Raw genomic sequence first — 23,302 nt, 5'->3', positions numbered from 1 at the left:
TGACTCAACATTTTTTTCTGTATATAGAGTGGTCTATGTAATCCAATTTATCTAATTTTTAAAAAATATTTCAGCTGCTTCAGTTATTTGGCTAACCTCAAATACATTTATGGTACATATGTTGTTATAACTATTTAAACCTTTAAGCTGTTATTCTATTCTTTTTGGTAATTAATTCCCATTTCTTTCACTGATGAATAAGGAAATATTAGAGAAATCTTGCTCATTGAAAATGGTACTTTGTTCTATTGAAATGAAGCCAGGCTCCTCCAACATGAAGTAGATTTGGGGGCATCATATTGGCTTTTTCAGGCTACAGTAGTGCCCTTTATTAACATAATTCTAAGACTAATAAAACCAAATGTTATCAAGATCAACTGCCATTCCCTGGTACTCAAGTTCCTGGAGAAGACGGGTTCCACCTGGTCCCAGATGCTATTCTGTTCCTTAATGCCAGAGATTGTTTATGAGTGTAGGGAATGAATTCCTCATATTTTTCCAACAAATATGCCCAGAAAACACATATACCAAAAAAAGAAAAAAGGTGCTTGAAATATATTCCTGATACCTAATATGTTAGTCATGTATAAATGTGCTAGGAAACCTTGTATTTAAGGGAATCACGTGATATGCTCTTTTGCAATGGGAAATCTTTTTCAGAGTCAATTACTTGCTCCAAACACTTAAAAATTAATCTATTTGAATATAACAAGCTTTATCAAAGCAAAATGAACTTACATAAAACTGACTACTACTATTCATGAAGAAATACAGAATAAGACTGTTTTCTCTTTCCTGAAATACATGAGGATTTGGTTGATTCAACTCCATTACTACGCACAATTAGGGATGCCAGCCCAGATACCATAACCTTGGAACTGATGAGAACTGACAAGAGGTGGTTGCCATGGGAACCTGCTCTGTGATGTCTTACTTCTCTGCACTTGAAACTGTTTAGTCCATTTGGTTGTAAGAATTAGTCTGTTCAGGCTGCCGTAACAAAATATCGCAGACTGGAGGGCTTGAACAACACCCACTTATTTCTCACAATTCTAAAGGATGAGAGTCAGATCAATCAGGTACCAACAGAGTCGAATTCTGTCGAAGGCTCCCTTCCTGGCTAATAGATGGCTGCTGTCTTCCACCTTATTGCGATGTCTTCACAAGGTCCTTTCATATGATGGCACTATGCTGATCATGGGGACCCTCCCTTGTGTCCTCTTCTAAGTATAATTACTTCCCAGAACTCCTGCCTCCTAACACCATCACGCTGGGGGTAGGACTTGGACGTGAATCTTAGGGGAACATAAACATAACTAAGATTCTTGCTGAACGAAGCAACATTAGGCAATGTTTTGAATCTTTTGTGGGAAAAGTTTATGGCTTAGTCATTCCACCGAGAGAACTAGAGATCAGAGGGAGTTCTCTTTGTTCTTTCATTTGCCTTAGTTTTAGGACCATTGAGGATATCTACATTCAGGCTGTGCCATGGAGCCATTGCTGAGGAAGAGAATATTGACCAGCTTTTTGACTTTGAGTAAATGTTCCTTGTGAATCTGGGTGATCCTCTGTTTTCCTCAGAGAAAATGGAGTGTACCTGATGCTATGATTTGGATGCCCCCTCTAAAACCCATGTTGAAATTTAGTTGCCATCATAATAATATTAAGAGGTGGGACCTTTACGAGTTTAAGAGGGCATGCCCCTTGTGACTGTATTAAGGGTAGTATGGTGGGAGTGGTTTCCTTATCACAGAAATTGACCTCAAATGAAAGGATCAGTTGGGCAGATTTTTCTTCTTTCCTGGCCGTGGGATGCTTCCCACCGTGTTATGATGCAGCAAGAAGGATCTTGCCAGATGCTGGTCCCTTGATCTTGGACTTCTCAGCATCCAGAACCATGAGCCAAATAAATTTGTATTGTTTATAATTTACCCAGTCTGTAAATGACTAGCATACCTGATTGCTATTCCAATTTAAGACGCTCCCTTAGGTTGAAAAATAGCACATATTTCTATAACCTGTAACTATGAATTAATGGGGTATGGTCATTTTCAGTTATGTTTCACATTTAGAACAAAAGTATGAGAAATTTCAGTAGACTCTTCATGTCTACATGTTTCTATTTCCCTATTTAAAATTTTTTATTTGGCACTTTTTGCTTATCTTTACATGAAAATTTTACTTTTTGGTATCTCTTAATAATAATATGAGAGATAAGCATCATGCCTAGTTATATATTCATCATGTGTTACTGACACATTAGAAAAAGAAACATTCTGGGGCTGGGATTATAGCTTAGTGGCACAGCACTTGCCTAGCATGTGTAAGGAGCTGGGTTAGATTCTCAGCACCGAATATAAATAAAATAAAGGTACAAATGGGGGTTATGTTACTCCTCTCCCCCATCCCTCAAGGACATTTGGCAATGTCTGGAGATATTTTTGATGGTTAAAATGGGTAGGTGAATGTGTGCTAATATCATCTAAGGGGGCTTCCCCACAGCAGAGAATTATCTATACCCAAATGTCAGTAGGGTTAGGGTTTTACGTTAAACCTATAACTTCTTTATACTTAGAGAGATAAACACCACACACTTAAAATTAAATAACAGTAAATCAAAAAATATCAAGATATGACAGGACCTTAAAGGTAATCACTTTTCACCTGATTCTGGAATCCATTAATTGAATTCAACCTATCTATTTTCTAGACTCTTAGCATCTTAGCAGGAAAATATTGCTATAGAAAAAAATAGCCTTTAAGCTATTTTTATCATGATTTATAAACAGGGGGACATTTTTCATCTTTTAAAAATTCAATGTAGTTTCCTGACATTGATATTTCAGATATATTCTGTGTCCCATTGCAGATACACTTGCATTGCTTCTTAAGAGATTATGTATATGCATGTGTGTCTCATTGTATATGTAATGAAGAAATATTTATTTTTAACCTTTTTTTTCCTCCAAAACGTTGATTTAAAGTTGTTACTTATTACGTGTTTAATATTCAGATTTTTCTGGGTGAAAATATGTTAGAGGTGAATTGTTACCTACTCATCAATAAATCAATAAAGACTTTCTTTCTTAAAATATAAAACTTCTTTGGAAGCTGAATGGAATCCTGAAATATCAGAGACCTATCAGTCTACCATAAAATAATTCAGTTTAGTTGTTTTTTTTTCCTTTGATAGCCTTTGTAAAGCAACACAATAAATTGTCACTAGTCACATGAATTATGTTCTATAAAAGTTCCCATGAACACAAAATTAGGAAATTTGTGGGCATTTGTGACCTCAGAAGGAATACAGGATGGGATTTCTGCAAGCTGCTGACCTTAGCATTTTTGTCAATATATATCTTTGTCAATGACCAATTGATACATAAACTTGTGTGTTTCTGTTTAAATTCGCTTTAATTTTAAGCTCAGGCCAACAGCATTCTCAGTTATGCCTGGATGAAGCGCATGTAGCTCCTGTGTTTTCTCCCTGGGCCATATTATGTCACAGCCTCTGTGCTTAGGAGCCCAGACAATAGGACAGTGCTATGCTTGGAGGCTGTTTTAAACAGGGAACTAAATAGACCATGAAAAGAGCACTTGTTTACAGTATTAGAGTTGAAATTAAAATGAGAAGGTTGCTTTGTTCCACCTCAGCTGGGAACATGTTCTTTGAAAGGCTCAAACTGCTTCTCTGCACAAGCTAATGAACGACCATGAGAGTCTGGGACTGTTCATTTTGGGGGGTTACAAATAAATCTTAGCAAGTGGGCAAATTTGCAAATACAGAATCTGTGAATAATGAGAATAGGTTTTATTTTAGAAACGTACTCATAGTGTACAACCAGAGATCTGAAAAATTGTGCTCTATATGTGTAATATGAATTTTAAAGGATTCTGTTGTCATATATAACAAATTAAATTTTTTTTAAAAAAAGTACCCATAGATATTTTAGAGTGCATCAGGCACAGGTTATGGGAGAGGTCAACAGCCCTGAAGAGTGGTAGATAAGATATAAACATCAGCAATGCATGACCCCTAGGCCTCCTTGTAGCTCAGTGACCAAAGAACTACTTCTAGAAACAAATGCTTTCAAATGAATCTTTTGAGGGTCCATAAAGGGCCCTCTCTCTGAGGACTGGGAAAAGAAGACTAAGGCCTAGTATGACAGAGTGCTTGGTCAAAGATCACAAGGCTAGCTCTTGATAGATCTAGGTTGGAATATGCTGGTGTCTTGTTCTTCAACACATCTAACCCTCACACCTCTAGCTTTCTCACACTGCTGCGTGGTAAAGATAGCAGGGTTTGTATGCTCTTGATTGGAATAAAAATCTGATGGCTATTAATACAGTTTGCCTCTTGCATGAACTACCTTTAATGGTTTTATCTACACAGGAGTCTCATTTTAGATACTTAATATATCTCTGTGGCAGGTAAACTGCAGACATTAATATACCTAAAATCACTACGAACAGCAAGATTATGGTGAGCTTTAGAGCAGTGGTGTTAGCCACTGTCTGCCCTTACTGCTCATATGGGATCCAGACTCTCCCAGCTTTGCTTGGGACTCCTTTCCTCGCTGAGATATGTAGTGCACTTGTGTTCAGAAAAATAATTTGATGTTTTCTCTTGACTCAATACTGTGATTAGATTCCTCCAGGAACTAACACACTAACACTTTCTACATATTTTGGATAAAAAGAAGCCTAGATAAAGGCAGTTTTGCTTGAGGTTCATTTTGAAGGGATTGGAAGCAAAATGATAATCTGTCAATTTATTTTTTTAACTACATACAATAGTATATTAGCATTTTAAAACACATGTAATCATTTGGACTTGTGGTAGGCTGACGTATCTTTGATATTATTTAGACAGAAAAGCAATCTTTAACATTTTTCTTGATTTTTGTTGGCTTTATTAATTTTATTGACACTAATAATTAGTGATGTTAATTTTTTATTGCTATAGAAGTGCAATCATTCATTAAAGCAGTGAGTCATTTTATAAAATCCTACCAGAAAACATTTACCTAACTTAGTATTCCTTACAATTTTAGTAATTCAGATCTGACCCTCTGATTAACAAAATTCACAGAATTTTAATGGGATCTCAGAGGTTATTTATTCTAGGTTTCTTGTTACAATTTAAGAAACTTAAAATCGATTGTACTTAAGTAACTGGCCCAAGATTAGCTGCCTAATATGTACAGAAGCCAAAGCAAAAATTATGTCTCCCAAAACCTATGCTTTTTCTTCCGTCTCTCCTCCCATGTAGGAAAGAAGGAGGTTTTACTATATGTCAAGATTTCATCATTGTTATGTGCAAACATATTACGTATGTATGTTAAGTGTGTGTGTTTATGTGTGTCTACACACATTGAGATCTAGTTTTCTCTTTTTCAGTTATACATCATTTTTCTACAAAACAAAGAAGAATCCGAGCAATAAAAGAAATGGCCAGGGTTTTAGTTCCCGGAGGACAGATGATGATCTATGTTTGGGCAATGGAACAAAAGAACCGACATTTTGAGAAGCAAGATGTGCTCGTTCCTTGGAACAGGGCCTTCTGTTCCCAGCCCTTGTCAGAATCCAGCCAGTCCGGGAGAAAGAGGCAGTGTGGACATCCAGAAACAAGCCATCCCTGCCACCCGCCTTGCCCTGAGTATGGCTGTTCCATGTGTTTTAAAGAGCGAGGTGATGCCAAACGGTCCCACAGCGTGGACTATGAACCTGTTATGGCTAGGACCTGTTGCGGAAACACTTCAAAGGAAGGGGAGGAAGAAAATGGCATCTATAACACATTAGGAAGATCTTTCCGTTCCTGGTTTTTCTCCAGATCTTTGGATGAGTCCACTCTACGGAAGCAAATTGAAAAAGTGAGACCCTTGAAAACCACAGAAGTTTGGGCCAGTAGCACTGTATCCATCCAGCCTTCTCGACATTCCAGTTTAGACTTGGATCACCAGGAGCCATTTTCAACGAAAGCATCAAGCTTAGATGAGGAAGTGTTTGTAGAAACTTCTCAAAAACACTTGGAGTGGCTGAGAGCTTCAGGTACTTCAAAGCACTTAAATGGAGACCATCAAGGAGAAAAGCAGAGAAATGGAGAGGGGACCCTTATGGACAGCACCAATACCAATGAGAATCATGTGACTGCAGGTAGCTTAGAGGAAGGCAACCCTTCTGCCCGTAAAATATTGAGAAGGATTTCTACCGTCGACTCTACAGATTCCAATCCAGATGACACAATTTCTGTCCAAGAACAACAGCCTGACATTTTGGATTCCAGAGCCTTTATGCGCTACTACCATGTGTTTCGTGAAGGCGAGCTCTGTGACCTGCTGCAGGAGAACGTGACCGAGCTCCGTATTCTGAGCTCCGGAAATGATCATGGCAACTGGTGTATTATTGCAGAGAAAAAGGAAAGTTGTGATTAATTGGATTGTTTTAGAGACAACTTCTCCAAAAGATGAACCACGATCTTTTCACTAAGTTATGTATGGTAACCTACATTTGCATCCAATTTTATCATTTTTAAACCCACATATGCTTTGCTCCATAAATACTATGAACTGATAATCTTTTAAATCTTTGGGTAAGCACAACACCTTGCCCCTAAAGCATTTGACACAGGATATTTGTGCTTAAGTGTATATAAAAAGATCTGAAAAAGCAATAGAAGATACACTTCAGTACAGTTTAGATTTTATTCCCCCCCCCAACGATGAAATTCTTATGAGAATATATGTATATTAGTTTTCAGTATTACATATTGATTTTAAAAGATTCTGCTGTTAAGTAAACCTTTAAAAACAGTATTTTTATAAAGTAAGGGGGTAAATTCTGGTTCTCAGGTAATAATTTAGATCTATGTGTAAGATAACAAGGAAACCTATTGTGTTTCTCAGATGAACAGAATATTGAAACATGATGGGATATTTTATTGTCAAGGCCTGACTTCTACTTAAAGTCTTCAGAAAATTGAGAGACAAGGAAAAGAGAAACAGGTAGTGTTATAGGGACTCTTTTCAAAAGGAAACTTCCTTTTCTTTTGGAGAGAAAGAGGACATATAGGAGAGACTAGTTGAAGCATTGAAGTACTGTTTTATTTTAGCTCTGAGGACAAATAGATTGCGAAATTGCCGGATATTTGGCCTTGGTTGGGGGTTATAACTGGCATATGTTGTTGGATTTTTAAAAAACAATATCTGGGCATTGATCTTATTGAAGATGACTACATTCTATTAGTTATATTAGTGATTTTAGGTAGAACTAACTCCTATTACTAAAGGTTGAATTTCTTCCACTTTACAGCGAAATGAATAGTCTGGGTATTGTGGGATCACTGCATCTATTGAATTTAACCTTGGAGAGCTAGAGGATGTAGATCATCGTAGAACATTTGCCTAGCATGCATGAGACCCTGGGTTCAATTCCCAGAACCACCCAAAGAAAATAAAAAAGATTTTTAAATCCATGTCATGGATTCTGAGATATAAAGATAATCAAGACGGAACTAGAGACAGGACAAACAAAAACAAATTGACCCAGGTATATGGTCTCACTTCCTTAATGAGGAGAAACTGAAAAACCTTTTTATTTCTAGGACCACTGTAATCCTGCGTGAAAATCCAATTCTGTGTTATTTTCCCACTAAAAAATTAACTAAAACGGTCGTGAATGTCATTTGTTTTGGAGATCTCTTTTCCATCAGCTATTGTGCTGTAACCTAAAATGATGTTGTTTTGAAGAAATTTCAAAGATTATTTTCAAAGTGCATCTGCAAATTATTAATATTTATATCTTTTGGCTTCAAAATAAGATTGCGTCGTCACTGTTTTGGTGGGTGAGATTCTCTGATGGAAATGATACATATGACTTGTATCATTTGGTGCATATTTTGCATTAGAGAAACAAAGAAAGCAGACATAGACGTGCAGTATCAATTAAAATTTAATTTAGTGTGTCTTCCATTTTTCAAATTAGGACATTAAACCATGAGCATAAGTGGTTTTCTTGGTGGAAATAAAAGATTCTGAGTCAAAGATGTTCTTACAACTGGAGCTTAATGGCCTTTTTATGATGAATGGATTTTTCCTCTCTCTGAAGTCTGTTGTCACATCTTTAATCCAGGCCTTGCTATGAGAAATTTGAGCTTGAAGTCATCTCTTTCTGGTAGTAGCCTACTATTTAAAGGTCATTACATGCAATTCAGTTTATCAGATTGTGCCAGAATAGCTTTTGAGCTAATCTGTATGACCAATCTCTCTCTCTCTTACACACACACACATACACACACACCACACACACACAAACTCACTCCAATTTGTATAGAAAGATGTCTAGAATGATTCTTGGGAGAGAATTATTTTCACATAATTTTGACAGAGCTGTAAATAAAATCCACTGATAATAGCAATATTTTTGCTCTTCATCTGTAGAGTACAAGAATTCTATGCATCAAAAATCACTTTGTGCATAAATATTTAACCTATGGCTGATAAGCTCTCTTTGGGATACCCATATGAAAAACCCTTAAATTCAGCTTTTGCCTTTGGATTGGAGGGGAGGGAGCGATGGGAGGCCATTAAAGAGCCAAACTAATGTAAATATCCTGACCATGTAAAAATCTTGTTCATCTTTAGAATTGTCCTCAAAAGGAAATGCAAGTCATAAATAAGTACAAATGTAGACAACGTATTTGTAAGTGTTTGGTCAGCCTCCACTGGCTTGATTCTAGATTTTACTGATCTAGCTGAAGAACTTTTAAAATTCTCTTCATTGTTAACCCTGGATCAAAGAGTGTCCTTCTGCTTCCTTTTCTTTTACTTGCTGGCATCAGTGTGGAACCCCACTATCTCACATAGAAGGGAGAGTTTGCAGGATTATTGGAGAGGCTTTTAAATAATTTTTCTGGCTCACTGATGCCCACTGAGCTATTTGAGGAATTTTCTGTAAACATCCAAATAATTGGAGAGGAAAATGCATTGACATGACCACAGGATACACCCAAAACAACATTATACTGGGAGCTGTACAAACAGCCTTTCTAAATTATTGGGTTGTAGTTGTTGGCAGAACAATGAAATAACACCAGCATGGAACAGGTAACTAACTTACAAGCCAGACAAATATTTTGGACCGTCGTATTGTCTTGGTCTCCTTTTCTCATCACACATTCCTATGCAGAATAGTGTCAGTATTTCAGTTTTCCTTTCTATTTCCTTCCTAATTCTAGATACCAAGAGTTCCTCTATATATAAACTGACCTTCGATTGAATGGGCAAAAACTGGAGGTAATCCAGCGAGGAAATAGTCAAAGTATAAATTAGCCAGGAACATGAATGTACTTGTTTATTATTGGCCACAAAAAAAGAATGCACAGGTAGATATATATACACATGAATGTGTGTGTGTATATATATATATATTTGGTTAAAGAACAGAAAGTCTAACTCAACAGTTGAAATTTGTTGGGGAGGGAATCCTTAAAAATGAGCTGGGAATGCTCAGTTTGGGAGTAAGAGGGAAAGATGGACCAGTTGCAGCCTAGGAAGAACAAGTTAGGGCAAGCCTCATTTTTCCTTTCCTGTTACATAGAAAATTTTGAAATAATAATAACAGCTAGCTTTTCTTCATCTCCAACATTGCCATGTCAAACTGGAACATTTTTCACATTTGTTGTATGTCTATTACCATGTTACATTCTTTAGTTTGAGAAAAAGAATAAAAACCCCCTCTTGTAGAATCACAATGCACATAAGCCTATTTAAGGCCTATTATAAGTAAACCCAAATGTATTTAACTGAGCTTGCCTTGAGCATAATAACATCCTCTAGCACAAATGCTCTGTGAAAATAATTTCACCAAATAATGGGTCCTATAGAGTAAAATGCAAATTCTTCTGGATGGCATTCAGGCCCTTCATATTTCAGCTCTGACTTATTTTTTAGCCTTCTGAAATTGCACCTATGTTTCCTATTCTGTAATCTTCGATTTTAAATATTGCTATCATTAGAAATTACATAACAAGTAATTGCCCCACCCCCTAGGTATACATTCAGATTTAAAATACTATAATTGTAAGCCTTCTCCAAAAAACAAATGCATGAAATGGGTTTCCTTCCATTAATCGACATAAGAGAGAACTGTTATTGCACACCCATCCAACAGATGACAAAGCAAGGGAATAGAAGAGAATTATAGAAGCGTTAGTGGGCCCCAGGTTGGAATGCTTGATTTTCCTCATCTCAACCTTAGCTCAGATGTATAATTCCTGTTTTGCTATTATAAATTCCATTTGCAACCTCGGTTATGTACAAAACTGGAATGGGAACATTTAAAAAGAACCCTCATCAGCCAAAGATTAAAATTGTAATGAAAATAGAATATATTTGGTATGAGAGCACGAACAGAAACCTAAGATAATCAAAGAGAAAACACCGACTGAATTGTACAGTTTTTGATTCACCAGGGAACCTATGGTATGTGAATGTGACACAATTGGAATGTGAATCATTTCATTTATACCCCATATTCTATCCCCTCTTGATAATACAGGTTTTCCCCAATTGATTATGCACAGATAATGAGTCACTTTATCTGGGAAGGATCGGAGCTGTCCTATAATATGTCTCAGGGATCTGAGACAAATACATAGTTGTTTTTCTTTCAACTGAAGTTGGAAAAAGTAAAGCTTACCCCAGAGAAATTCATTAATTAATCTACATGAAGCTGTATTTTCTCCACTTGGAACATTTCTTTTTCTATGGATATTACCTCCACACAGGAAAAACAGTGAGTCACTGCAATTCATCTGTAGCCAGTGTAACTGAATGTTGAATTCCCAGAACAAATTACAATTACATTTATGTTTGCCCAGGAGAAATTTGTTGAGAAGGACAGGCATTTTTCTTATGAGAGCTAATCATACCACTTCCACCTAAATTTTCTAGGTGGAAGTGTTATGATTATGAATGAATAGAGAGGAGTTCCATTAGCAAAGGTTTGCTTTTCTGCTCTGTTCATATAGAACACTGGCAATACATAAAGCTCACTAATGTGGACCTAAGTGGAATATCTGTGACACTCTGAATATGTGTATGAGACTGTCCCATTTTCTCTAGATGATCTTAAATATGTATGTATGTAAATATGTATACATATATATATATTCCTAGATGTAGACATGTTTGCTGTCATTACTGACCAAGAAAAAAGTAAAGCTCTCTTGTATACTTGCAAAAGCATTAAATTAATAATTACCATAGAAAAGTATTTCATGGAATAGATTTTTTTTTTTTTTTGCTTCAGGAAAATTTAAAGAGGATTGTTAGATGTTATTATGTCTCTTCTGGTGTTGACATGTGTATTTGTGTCAAATGTGCAAAAACCTTTTTTCCTACAATATATGGTTACTTCAGCTTTTCCCAGAGGAAGCTAGCAATAGTTCTAAAGCACAAATTGATATAGACTATCTTGACTCCTGTAATTACTTGAAGATATTTTGTTTGAATTAGCCAATTACAGACACATTTTGTATTAAATATTGTTTAAAATGGCATAATTTGTATGTTTATGATATGTATCAGGTTGCTTATTTAAGTTATGCGTCGATGTACTTTTTAAAAATATCCCCAGATGAACAGAATTGTTCTTTCCTTCACTCTTGAGTGTGACAGAACAGGTGTCATTTGAGTCAAACAGCCAACTCTCGTAACACTTCAACAGGACCAGGGATGCTCACATTGGAATTCTGTTATCTTTGTCTAAAGGAAACCAAGTTAACCATTTAATGATAGATTAAAGGGTTAATAAAATATTATTGACTTAGAAAGGACATATTTAAAGATCAATAAAAATGTATTAGACTATACCACGGTGGCTGTGTATGAAAATATGATACAAATATTGAAAAAAATTTTTAATGTTGAAAGTCATTAACAATTTCAACAACGTTGAAGTATTGTAAGTCATTTTTTTTTAAAATGTTGCTTACAATGTAAGTGCCTCTGACCTGCTCCATCTGTAGGTTGTCAGATCATTGCCAGCAAAGAGAGAGATTTGTGTTGAGGACTGCTGTGGCTATCACACAGCTCAAAGGAGGTGCAATCTAGTAGCAGATGGTGCCCTGGCATCCTGTAGCCTGACAGCTCCTCACCTGGGAAGTCAGAATTGACTCCATCTTTTCAGAGGATTGGTTTGGCCCTTCCAGTGTCTGCTTGAGAGACTAAAATGATAATGAATGAAAAGCAACACTCTGCTCTGATCTTTTGTCAAGAATCAAGGAGACCTCAGTCCTGTGCTTTGGACTCTTGGGCATGAGTCTCCTGGTTTACAAACACCACAAGTTATTATCTTTAGAAGCCATCATTGTGCTCATCTTCCAGTTTGTAAATGTCTTAAGTATCAATTCAGCTTCAAAATTGTAAAGTCTCCTCACTGTTTTTTTGTTGGTTTTTTTGTTTTGCTTGGTTTTATTTTTGGGTACTGAGGATTGGACTTGGGGGCACTCGACCACTGAGCCACATCCCCAACCCTATTTCGTATTTTATTTAGAGACAGGGTCTCACTGAGTTGGTTAGCTCCACGTTTTTGCTGAGGCTGGCTTTGAACTCACGATTCTCCTGCCTCAGGCTCCCAAGCTGCTGGGATTACAAGCCTGTGCCACCTCGCTGGGCTCCGATACTGTTAGAAATCAGAAGGAAAATGGGCTGGGGTTGTGGCTCCGCGGTAGAGCGCTCGCCTCACACATGTGCGGCCCTGGGTTCCAACCTCAACACCACATAAAAATAAATAAATAAAATGAAGATATTGTGTCCAGAAACAACCACAACAAAAAGAAACCAGAAGGAAAGTGTCAGCTTCAGGACCAGCTTTCTCCTGTACACTCCATTCCCTTCCTGTCCCCAGGGGCAGGGCACAGAAGACAACAGGGAGGTGTTTGCACACCAGGACACGGGAAACTGTCAGAGGCCTTAGGAGCCACTGATTCCCAGAGCGAGCAACGTGCCAAGCCAAGAACCAGACTTGTGATCCCCCTTCTGTGCTGCTGCTCACCACCTCATGTTGAATTCTTTCAGGTGGCTGCAGCTTTCATCCAGACCTTTGTCACTCTCCATCCCCAGTCCAGGTCCCATTTCAGGGACACGCTCCTGGTCTGACAGCTCCACAGTGATCTTCTTCTTCACCATCTGACAGCCCTTTGCATTTAGGCTCCTTTACAACACTCTTTGCCACATTCACTTGGAGCAAGGACCCTTCCTGCATCCTCCTGCATTTCCCACTAAATCTCCCCAGTTTTTGTTTTTAAAGAGAGAACTGACCAAAGCCATGCCGGCCCCAGTCACCTTCCTACCTCGGTTCTTTCTCCTCTCTCCCACTCCTTGCCCTGACCTCCAGGAACAATCCAACATTTCCCACTTTAAAGGGCCTTCTCTAAATGCGTTGTAAAGAGGCTCCCCACCCACCCGTGACTCCCAGCCTGCTTTTAACGTGGGGAAAAGGAGCTCCCACTTTTTTTATTGGTTGTTCAAAACATTACAAAGCTCTTGACATATCATATTTCACACATTAGATTCAAGTGGGTTATGAACTCCCATTTTTACTCCCTATACAGATTGCAGAATCACATCGGTTACACATCCACGTTTTTACATACCGCCATACTAGTGTCTGTTGTATTTTGCTGCCTTTCCTATCCTCTACTATCCCCCCTCCCCTCCCCTCCCCCCTCCCATCTTCTCTCTCTACCCCATCTACTGTAATTCATTTCTCTCTCTTGTTTTTTTCCCCTTTCCCCTCACTTCCTCTTATATGTAATTTTGTATAACAATGAGGGTCTCCTTCCATTTCCATGAAATTTCCCTTCTCTCTCCCTTTCCCTCCCCCCTCTCATCCCTGTTTAATGGTGGTCTTCTTCTCATGCTCTTCCTCCCTGCTCTGTTCTTAGTTGCCCTTCTTATATCAAAGAAGACATTTGGCATTTGTTTTTTAGGGATCGGCTAGCTTCACTTAGCATAATCTGCTCTAATGCCATCCCTTTCCCTGCAAATGCCATGATTTTGTCATTTTTTAGTGCTGAGTAATACTCCATTGTGTATAAATGCCACATTTTTTTTATCCATTCATCTATTGAAGGGCATCTAGGTTGATTCCACAGTCTAGCTATTGTGAATTGTGCACAAAACAGAGAGACACTGCGTCTGATAGAAGAAAAAGTTGGCTCCGATCTACATACTGTGGGGTCGGGCTCCAAATTCCTCAATAGGACACCCATAGCACAAGAGTTAATAACTAGAATCAACAAATGGGACTTACTCAAACTAAAAAGTTTTTTCTCAGCAAGAGAAACAATAAGAGAGGTAAATAGGAAGCCTACATCCTGGGAACAAATCTTTACTCCTCACACTTCAGATAGAGCCCTAATATCCAGAGTATACAAAGAACTCAAAAAATTAGACAATAAGATAACAAATAACCCAATCAACAAATGGGCCAAGGACCTGAACAGACACTTCTCAGAGGAGGACATACAATCAATCAACAAGTACATGAAAAAATGCTCACCATCTCTAGCAGTCAGAGAAATGCAAATCAAAACCACCCTAAGATACCATCTCACTCCAGGAGCTCCCACTTTGGCACTGGAAATCTGTTCCCTGGATCAGCAGTTCAAGAGGGCAAGGTCCCAAGTTCTTTAACTTACAGTTCTCAAGCTTACCTCTCTGGTTTACCTTTCCTGTCTCCGCCTGGAATGAGTTTTCAGTTTTTTGTGTGATTTTTTTTTTTTTTTTCGGTACTGGGGATCGAACTCAGGGGCACTCAACCACTGAGCCATATCCCCAGCCCTATTTTGTATTTTATTTACAGACAGGGTCTCAGTAAGTTGCTTAGTACCTTGCCGTTGCTGAGGCTGGCTTTGAACTTGCAATCCCCCTGCCTCAGCCTCCTGAGCCACTGGGATCACAGGCGTGCACCACTGAGCCCAGCATGTGTTTGAGATTTTTATTTGCATACTGATGAAAACTGATGATGTATTCTTGGGTCCTCAGAGTTTGTTGTTGAAGGGTAAAAATGAAAACCAGCCATGACCAATATTTGAGTGTCTGTTACTGCTTTTTTCTTTCTCTTAAAAAGTAAAAGATCATAGAAATTGACTAAGTATAAAATGAAGAGCATAAGTTAAGATAGAAAGGGAAATCCTTTACTTCCTCACATTTCTCCACTGGAAAATCAGGGTAGTTAGGCCTTCATCAAGACAATTTTGAGCTGTCTTAATGGAGAGGAGTGCCAACGGACACCATGAAGTCAACTCCACTCATGTCTCTGAGAGGCCAGGGTTCCCAAAGGGCTTGCTCATGGAGACTGCTATAATGAAAGAAGGTTGGAGAAGCCATACCAGCTAGAAGTCAGCTGGGGCAGTGAGCCTGGGCCCCCTGAGGAAGAAGGAACCTGATTAGGAATGGTCCTTGTGACCAATGGAGCTTGAGCCCGGCCTCCATGGTGGCAAAGATTCCTGTGTTCAGGTTTGCCATGAAGTAAGTAGAGCTGTCCCCGCTCCCAGATGGAGGCAAGATGGTTGGAAGCCTATGGTCATCCTCATTAGAGGCAATTGAAAGTCTCCCATCAAAACAAACGTCATTGAACCCACAAAGGACCGTGGAACCCCCACGTGAAGCTGATTGGTAGGGTGTCCCAATCCAAGACCACACTGCTGTTTTACTAAGAAAGGAACTTCAGTACAAGGACTGAAGTGACCTGAGCAGCCGGACATAGGCAGAGGAAATAAGGAAATGACCCCAGTGAGGAAATGACCCTCACTCATTCTATCTTGTGAGACCTCAGCCTCAAAGGGAGGTGATCTATGCAGAACTATTAGTTTGTTTTTTTCCAAAATGTGATGTTGAGACCCAAAGTGTGTAACCACCCTGAGGAAGGTACAGAAAATACGGAGACAGAAAAGAGCTTGTTTCCCTATTGTTTTAAAGATGTGATTTCATTCTACAATTCTTTATATTTTTGATAATTTTTGAACAGTTCCCATGGACAAGGGACTTTCTTGGTTCTATTGGAGACCTACTGGAAATAAGGCTGAGTCCCTGTTCCTGGAGAATTAAAACGTGTCGGGATAGACAAGATATGCACATTTCTTTCTGGAATATTCTCTTACTCTTCACTTGGCCTGACTTGATTATGTTTCCATCTCTACTTCCACGTGCCTTTTTCAGATAGGCTGTTGGTGTTCCAGTCTCTAACCCAGACCAGACACTAAGTTATGTTCCTACTGTGTCCCAGAGTCACCAGTATAGTGTTCCTTTTGAAATTCATCACACACATTTACTTCTTTTTTTAAAAATGTTCGTTTTAGTTGTAGTTGGACACAAAGCTTTATTTTATTTTTTTTTTAAAGTGGTGCTAAGGATCGAACCCTGTGCCTCACACATGCTAGGTGAGTACTCTACCACTGAGCCACAATCCCAGCCACACATTTATTTCTTTAGCGTATCTTTTCTCTCCAGAGTATACAAGTCTCATGGGCAGGGACCCGTTTGCCTCTTTCACAGCAGTGCCCCTCGGTGGCTGGCATAGCACTGGTGTAGTCGGGAGGACTCAAGACATAAAGGTGAAGGAAGAGCTTATTGTTGCTCTTAGAACACAGTGGTGCCCAGAGGAAGGCAGAGAGAGCCATGGACCCACAGGGGGAGAGGAGTTTAAAGGAGGTGACACAAGGCTTACCTTTGGAGACAGAATGTCAGTGGCTAAGGAGGGCAGGGAATTTGACAACAGAAGCCAGGAAAGGGAGGTGATGATGATAACAACGAAGGTAGCACTTATCATGTGTGCACTACACACCAAGAATGTTCATCATTTATTTGTTACATCAACCTGGAGGGTAGGTAGGTATCAGTGGGCTCCACCTCTAGATGGAAACTGGGATTCAGAGGTTGGTTAGGTTACGGGCCAAAGCCAGATCAGTGGAAAATGAAGGTGTTCAGCTCTGCACTAAGATGCATTCCCATGAAACCTTAGTTCTACACATGAGAAGGCAGTAAGAGGTGGAAAAACTGGAGAAGCACGTTGCATTTTGACTCTTGTGGGTCTTGAATGCCATGCTAAGGGATTAAGAGTTTAGACGTTAGCCTAATATACGTATTTATTTCTTTGATTACTAGAGAGGCTTTGAGGATTTGTGAGCACATTTCTCTAGAGAAAAGAACAGGAGGGGGGTGGGGGGTGGGGGGGTCTGAGATTTGAGAGTCAGCAGCAGGGGAGGCATACATCCAGAATGAAGAGGAAATGAACGCGAATCTGGTTAGAGAGTCCGGGAAGAGGAAAAAAGAAACAATTGCTCCTAAATTCCCACCTGGCTGCCTAGGAGGCTGAGACGCTCTTAAACAAAGCTTGACAGAGAAGAAACCCATTTCAGGAAAGGTCTTAGGAAGAAATGTAGAGCCAGGCTGCCCTCTTCTGGAGAATTAAAGCCCAGGGCCAGAGCAATTTAAATGCTGTTCCAGAAGCAATAAGGTTGAGTACAATCAAACTGGTCTTTCAAACACCTGATAACCAATGAGCTGGTAACCAGGTAGCAATTCAGACCGATCTAGTTGTGCATAGAACAAGAGACTGCCAAAGCAAGTTATTACATCTTCCAGTGCATACCATTTCAGACCCAGGAGTTATTTTAGAGGCAGAATTCACTTAAGAGTAGAAATAAATATTATCAATGGAGGAAAAATGAAGGAAACTCTGATAAAGAAGTGATAAATGACAACATGAGCATTAGCTGCTATTATGACATTAAAATAAAAAAAGCTATCAACTATTAAAATGTGGAGGGTTTTAACAATTTAAAAATACTACATGCAGTTTAGCAAAGACAACAGTAAGAGGGGGAAATGACTGAATCAGTGGGACCAGCCTCACTGAGAGGTCTTCAGGACTCTGCCCCCCAGACCCAACATCCAGCCAGATGTCTACTCTCCCATAATCCTTCCCTGTGCCTTACATGTGTCCTGGTCCATGAAAGGGGCTGTCCACCTAGGAAGGGTCAGATGGCGGCCATCAGCTCAGGATGCTGGACAGCACGACCTGAAGTCAGGAGAAGAAAGCTGGCCACGGCCTTCCAGGACCCACAGCACTGGCCCCATGACTCTAATCTCATCTCTTAATCTATTTCTCTCATTTTCTCAGCTCTAGACTTCTGTCTCCTTCTATTCCTCAAACATTGTAGACCTTGGGGACTTAGTATTCTGTTTTTCTCTACTGTGAATGATTTACCCTGAAACATAAGAAGTGTTCCCTTCCTTCTAACATTGGCTTGGAATATCTTATTCTCAAGTGGTCTCCCCTGACAAACCCTTCTAAAAATGTATGTTTCATCCCTCCTCACTGCCCCCAACACACCACCTATTCCCCTTCAAGCTTCCCTTTTCTGTCTCTTCTCTAAGCACTATATATTTTATTCATAAATGTTATTTTCTGCCCCCCCCAAGATAAACGGCTTCCTGAGGACAGAGATTTGGGGTTTTTCTTATTCACTGCTCCATCCCCACCTGAACAGTGCCTGAACTATGGTGATCACTCACATTAAGTACTTGATGGGTGAAAGCTGGCTCTGGGCTATGATGATGTTCTCAGGCCAACTGGGCTGGGCTGGTGGGGTGGAGGAGCTTGGTGTTGTCTCTTCAGCCTTTCGTCATCTCTTCCTGATGGCCCTGCTCATCCATTTTCCAGGTGTTAGTATTTTGTCACTGTGACCATAACAATTGACACAACTTAAAGGTTTATTTTGGTCCAAGGTTTCAGTCCATGGACAACTGGCTCCATTTCTTTGAGCATGAAGACAGGCAGAACATCATGGCAGGAAGGTGTGGAGGAGGAAAGCTACTCATTTCATGGCAGCTGAGAAGCAGTGTGTGTGTGAGGGGGGTGCTCAGGACAGGATATAGTCCCCAGGGGCACATCCCCAGTGTCCTATTTCCTCCATCCATGTTCCACCTACCTACAGTTTCCACCTACTCCCAGTAGTTCTTTCAAATTATTAATGCATCAAATGGATTAATCCACTGATAAGGTTATACTGCTCAAGAGCCAATCACTTCTCCCAAAGCCCCACCCCCTGGATCTGGCTGCAGTGGGGATCAAGTCTTCAATATATGAGTTTTGGGGGACATTCCAGATCCAAACCATAACACCAGGTCAACCCAGTCAAGTGTGGTCTTAGTTTTCAGATTTTAAAGGTGTCTTTCCCTGACAACTGAGAGTGATTCCTCCAGACTCTCTGATCTGCAGAGAAAAATCCCTGGTACAACTGAGAAACTAGAGTATGGTGAACATGCAGCAGGAGAGAGGTAACTAGTTGAGTATTGACATGACACCCCAAGACGAAAACCCCATACCATGAAGCTTTGTTTCATGCATAAAATTATTTGGACTATTGTGTAAAATTACCTTTAGGCAATATATATAAAATGTATACAAAATATAAATGACTTTCATGATTAAACTTGGGCCCCATTCCAAGATATCATGTGTATTCAAATATTTCAAAATCTGAAATTTCAAATACTTCTGCTTCCAAACATTCTGGACTCTTTTCATCATGGCTTAACCAAGTTGCTTGAACCCTCCTGAGCCTCAGTTTTCTCATCTGTACAATTTCTGTACAGATTAGTGATCAAAATTTCTAATTCAGATTAGTGATCACAGTTGTGGACCAATCACCTGAGATAGATCCTACACTGAAGATTCAAAACCTCAGGAAAGGAAACAGCTGCCTAGGTCCCCTGGCACGTGGTTCAATGTAATACGCTATACAGATATTTCATTTTAAGAGGCAAATAGGACAAGAACTGGCCAAGTGACAGATTTGATTATTACCCAATGTATGTATCTCACTGAGGCAAGAGAAAAGGGTTAAAATAGACAGGCAGGAAACTTGGATTCCTTTAAGGTCAGGTTTGTATAGCTGGACTGAGAAATTACAGACACAAGCCAAGCCTCATCGAGGTCAGATCGATGGAGAGGTAACTGAGAGTGAGACACCTTCTCCTGGTACACAGATCCCCACCAAAAATGGGGCTCGGAAACTGGACTAGACCAAAAAGAATGTGAAGAGCTCCGAGGACACTGAGTGGGCACCTTACCCAGGATCAGGTAGGCAGCTGCTCTCTTAACCTTGTAGATCAATATAAACCCAAGACAATAGGCACTTACGCTACCCCTCTCTTGGGACCTCTCCCCTCTGGGAGCTCCGCTTTCTTTTATTTACTCTAATAAAGCCTGTTACTTTGATCTCAACCTTGTGTTTATGGATTTCATTCTTCAAATTCATGAGACAAAGAACCCCAAACTCCACGCTATCCCAAAGTATGTAGAGTTATATGTGTCAATCACATACAAAAAGAAGTGTGACCCAAGAAAAGGAATATTCTCAGAGCTTTTAATACACACCAATAAACAAGATCCACTTGGAATCCACCAAGTCAGATCTGTGTCCTAGTGGATTCTAATGTGCTGTCATGCCAGGAACTCTTAACTTACAGAGCCAAGTCCAAACTTCTCTTTGGGCACTCAAGCCTTCTGCAGTGGGGCTGTTCTTTTCTCCTCATGCCTTACCACACACACCCTCTCATCACACACTTGACAATCCAGCTACACAAACATGCCAGTATCCCCTGAAGACACACCATCAATTCATGCCAAGGTTTTGAAAACATTCTATTTGGTCTAAGACCCACTATTCAAAGTGTGGTCCATAGACCACTAGTATCAACCTTACTTGGGAACTAAGAACCACAGATCCCCAGGAAGTCTGCCCCAACATTAAAGTGTTAGAAACACTTGATTCTTTCCTGGCTTGCATCTTTGGATTTGTGCTTTAATCCCTGGCTCAGATAACTCTGTTCTGTTAGGCCTTTCCCAATATCACTCTCTTCACTCCTGTTAAACTGAATCACAGAGATTCTCTAAGGAGTACATTACCTTTATTTGGGAACAGAATGGCAATGCAAAGGAAATACACATGCCATTGTAGGCCATGAGACATTTAAAGATATTGTGCAAGAAGTTCTTAAAAGCGAAATGAGGGGGCTGGGGTAGTGGCTCAGCAGTAGAGTACTCGCCTAGCACGTGCAAGGCCCTGGGTTCAATCCTCAGCAACACATAAAGACAAATAAATAAAAGTATTGTGTCCAACTATAACTAAGAAAATATTTTTTAAAAAGCAAAATGAGGAGGGATACATAAGATATTTTGAAATAATGCTCTTTGGCCATTAGGATGAAAAGCAAAGGTGGTGCCTATCCAAGGTTAGACAGATAGTTACTAGGTAGTTGTGCTTACAGAAGCTGTGTGTGTGTGTGTGTACACACAGTGGCTTTTATGCAAGACTGTAATACAGTCTTTTTGGATAGTTGTTATCAGGCCATTGTGCATGACAACCCTTCCTTCATAACCTCCTGAATTTACTTATTTACTATTTGTTTGTTGACACAAGTGACCCCATGTTTTTTATTTTTGTGGTGCTGGGAATTGAACCCAGGGCCTTGTGCATTGGAGGAAAACACCCTACCAACTGAGGTATATCCCCAGCCCCAAATTCTGAGAATTTCCTTATGACCTTCCCCTTGAAAGAATTCCTCCCTTCTTTATAATCCCACTTTTATAGAACCCAGCAACTAAAACCAAAACAATTTAACCTAAACATAGGCTAGGTTAAATAATATTATGACCAAACAATAATAGCCTTGCTGCTTGCTCCAAGTAATATATGGTCCTAGAGGAAAACCAACTAAACAAAACAGAGTAATCTCTACACTCATGGTTTATGCATCATCACTGGCTTCAAGACTCTTATTTCGCTGTGCCTGTGCAGCCAAAGCTATTAAAGCAAATTCTGCCCAATCCCAATTTCTTCTTGCAAAACTCTCCGGAAAATCACCCAGCTCTGGTCATAGAAATATCCTAATTTCTTCTTTTGAGGCAATACTGAGAAATGATGTTCTCCCTAAATATACAGCCTTGTTAATGGGCGTATTTGATAGGGAGCAGCTAACACTTTCAGCACAAAATATTGCAATTATTTATGTGTACACCAGATTTCTCCCCATTCTGTGCTATTGACCCATTCTGGGTACACATATATACACACACACACACACACACACACACACACACACACACACACACACATTGTGCCCACAGTTTTAGAGGCCTTGCCTAAACCAAAATAAAAATATTTATAAGGCAGTCCTCAAAAGCAAGTCTGAATGAATAGAGAGATATCTTTATATCCTACATCACAAAGAAGCAATAAGTGTTGACAGGAAGAAAAGTCGAATTGCTTTGTAGCTGCTCCACCCTAAGATCAAACCACAGTGGCTTCTTTTCACATTCTTTCTTCCTCTTTCCAGGCTCAACATTGCCCCAACAACTCTGCTGCCCAACCCTAAATGCACAGCATAGACTCACACCCACAACATCAGAACAACAAAATTCAATGAATGAAAACTGGAACTGGAGGCAAGAGAGGAAGAACAGCAAAGAGACCTAGGGGCCAGAGAGCTCCAGGGCCCAAGGAAAGACATTTCCAACATCAGGAGAGGAACAGTCCTGTGCTCAAGCACCTCCTGCCCTCAATCACCCTTTCTCCACATCCTACTCCACACCAGGAGCTGAGGACAACTGCACTGACGCCCTAGAAAAACATTTATCTCTGCAGATGGCTCTACAGTTTTGAGAATGGAATGTAAAACATGAACTAAAGGTTAAGGACTATTTTGTACATTCTGTTATATATTTAGAGATTTATTATTTGTACTGGGTTGCTCCATGTCAGTATAAATTGTTGATTTATAAGTATGGTGTATACATAATACCAGTTTGGATAGATTAGTTTGAGTCTGTTTCCATCCCTTCGGTGTTCATATGGTCTTTCATTCCATAATGGCTTAAGAGTTTTCAAACAGAAAACATGGGTAAAAATTAGATAATAAAATACCCAAGAATGTCTTAAATTAAAAAGCATTATAACCACAAAGTTGTTGCAAATGTGGAACAAGATGGAAAAACATGCATCTCCTGTAGTGGCAGATACTACAAAGTCACATGGCAAGGGACCTAGAAAGGGACAAAGAGCCATGGTTAAATCAATCTGCAATAGTGTGCTATGACCCAGAAATTCCAGGACTAGTGTACACCAGATAAAAGCCGCCAAAAGATATGTCTGTGTGCCACGATCTGTGCAGCAACAAAAAAAGATCACGAGGAGGGGTGACAGGAGATTAATAAAAACACAGAGACA

At 39.5% G+C, this 23,302-nt stretch overlaps 1 protein-coding gene across 13 annotated transcripts in view; it reads left to right on the top strand.

Moving 5' to 3' along the window:
• Positions 1-11,872, top strand: part of Trmt9b (tRNA methyltransferase 9B (putative)) — a 60,064-nt gene extending 48,192 nt beyond the window's left edge. For all 13 annotated transcript variants that reach the window (XM_021730162.3, XM_078031309.1, XM_078031310.1 and 10 more), the window contains one exon: positions 5,401-11,872. In XM_021730162.3, coding sequence (XP_021585837.1) covers positions 5,401-6,434 — 1,034 coding nt within the window. In that variant the 3' untranslated portion in view covers positions 6,435-11,872. The remainder of the gene's footprint in view (positions 1-5,400) is intronic.
• Positions 11,873-23,302: the final 11,430 nt, after the last annotated feature.

Source organism: Ictidomys tridecemlineatus, chromosome 14 (genome assembly GCF_052094955.1).
Source record: "Ictidomys tridecemlineatus isolate mIctTri1 chromosome 14, mIctTri1.hap1, whole genome shotgun sequence".
Classification (NCBI taxonomy): domain Eukaryota; kingdom Metazoa; phylum Chordata; class Mammalia; order Rodentia; family Sciuridae; genus Ictidomys; species Ictidomys tridecemlineatus.
The sequence above is the reverse complement of the archived record's forward strand: the minus strand, read 5'-3'. Positions and strand labels throughout refer to the sequence as shown.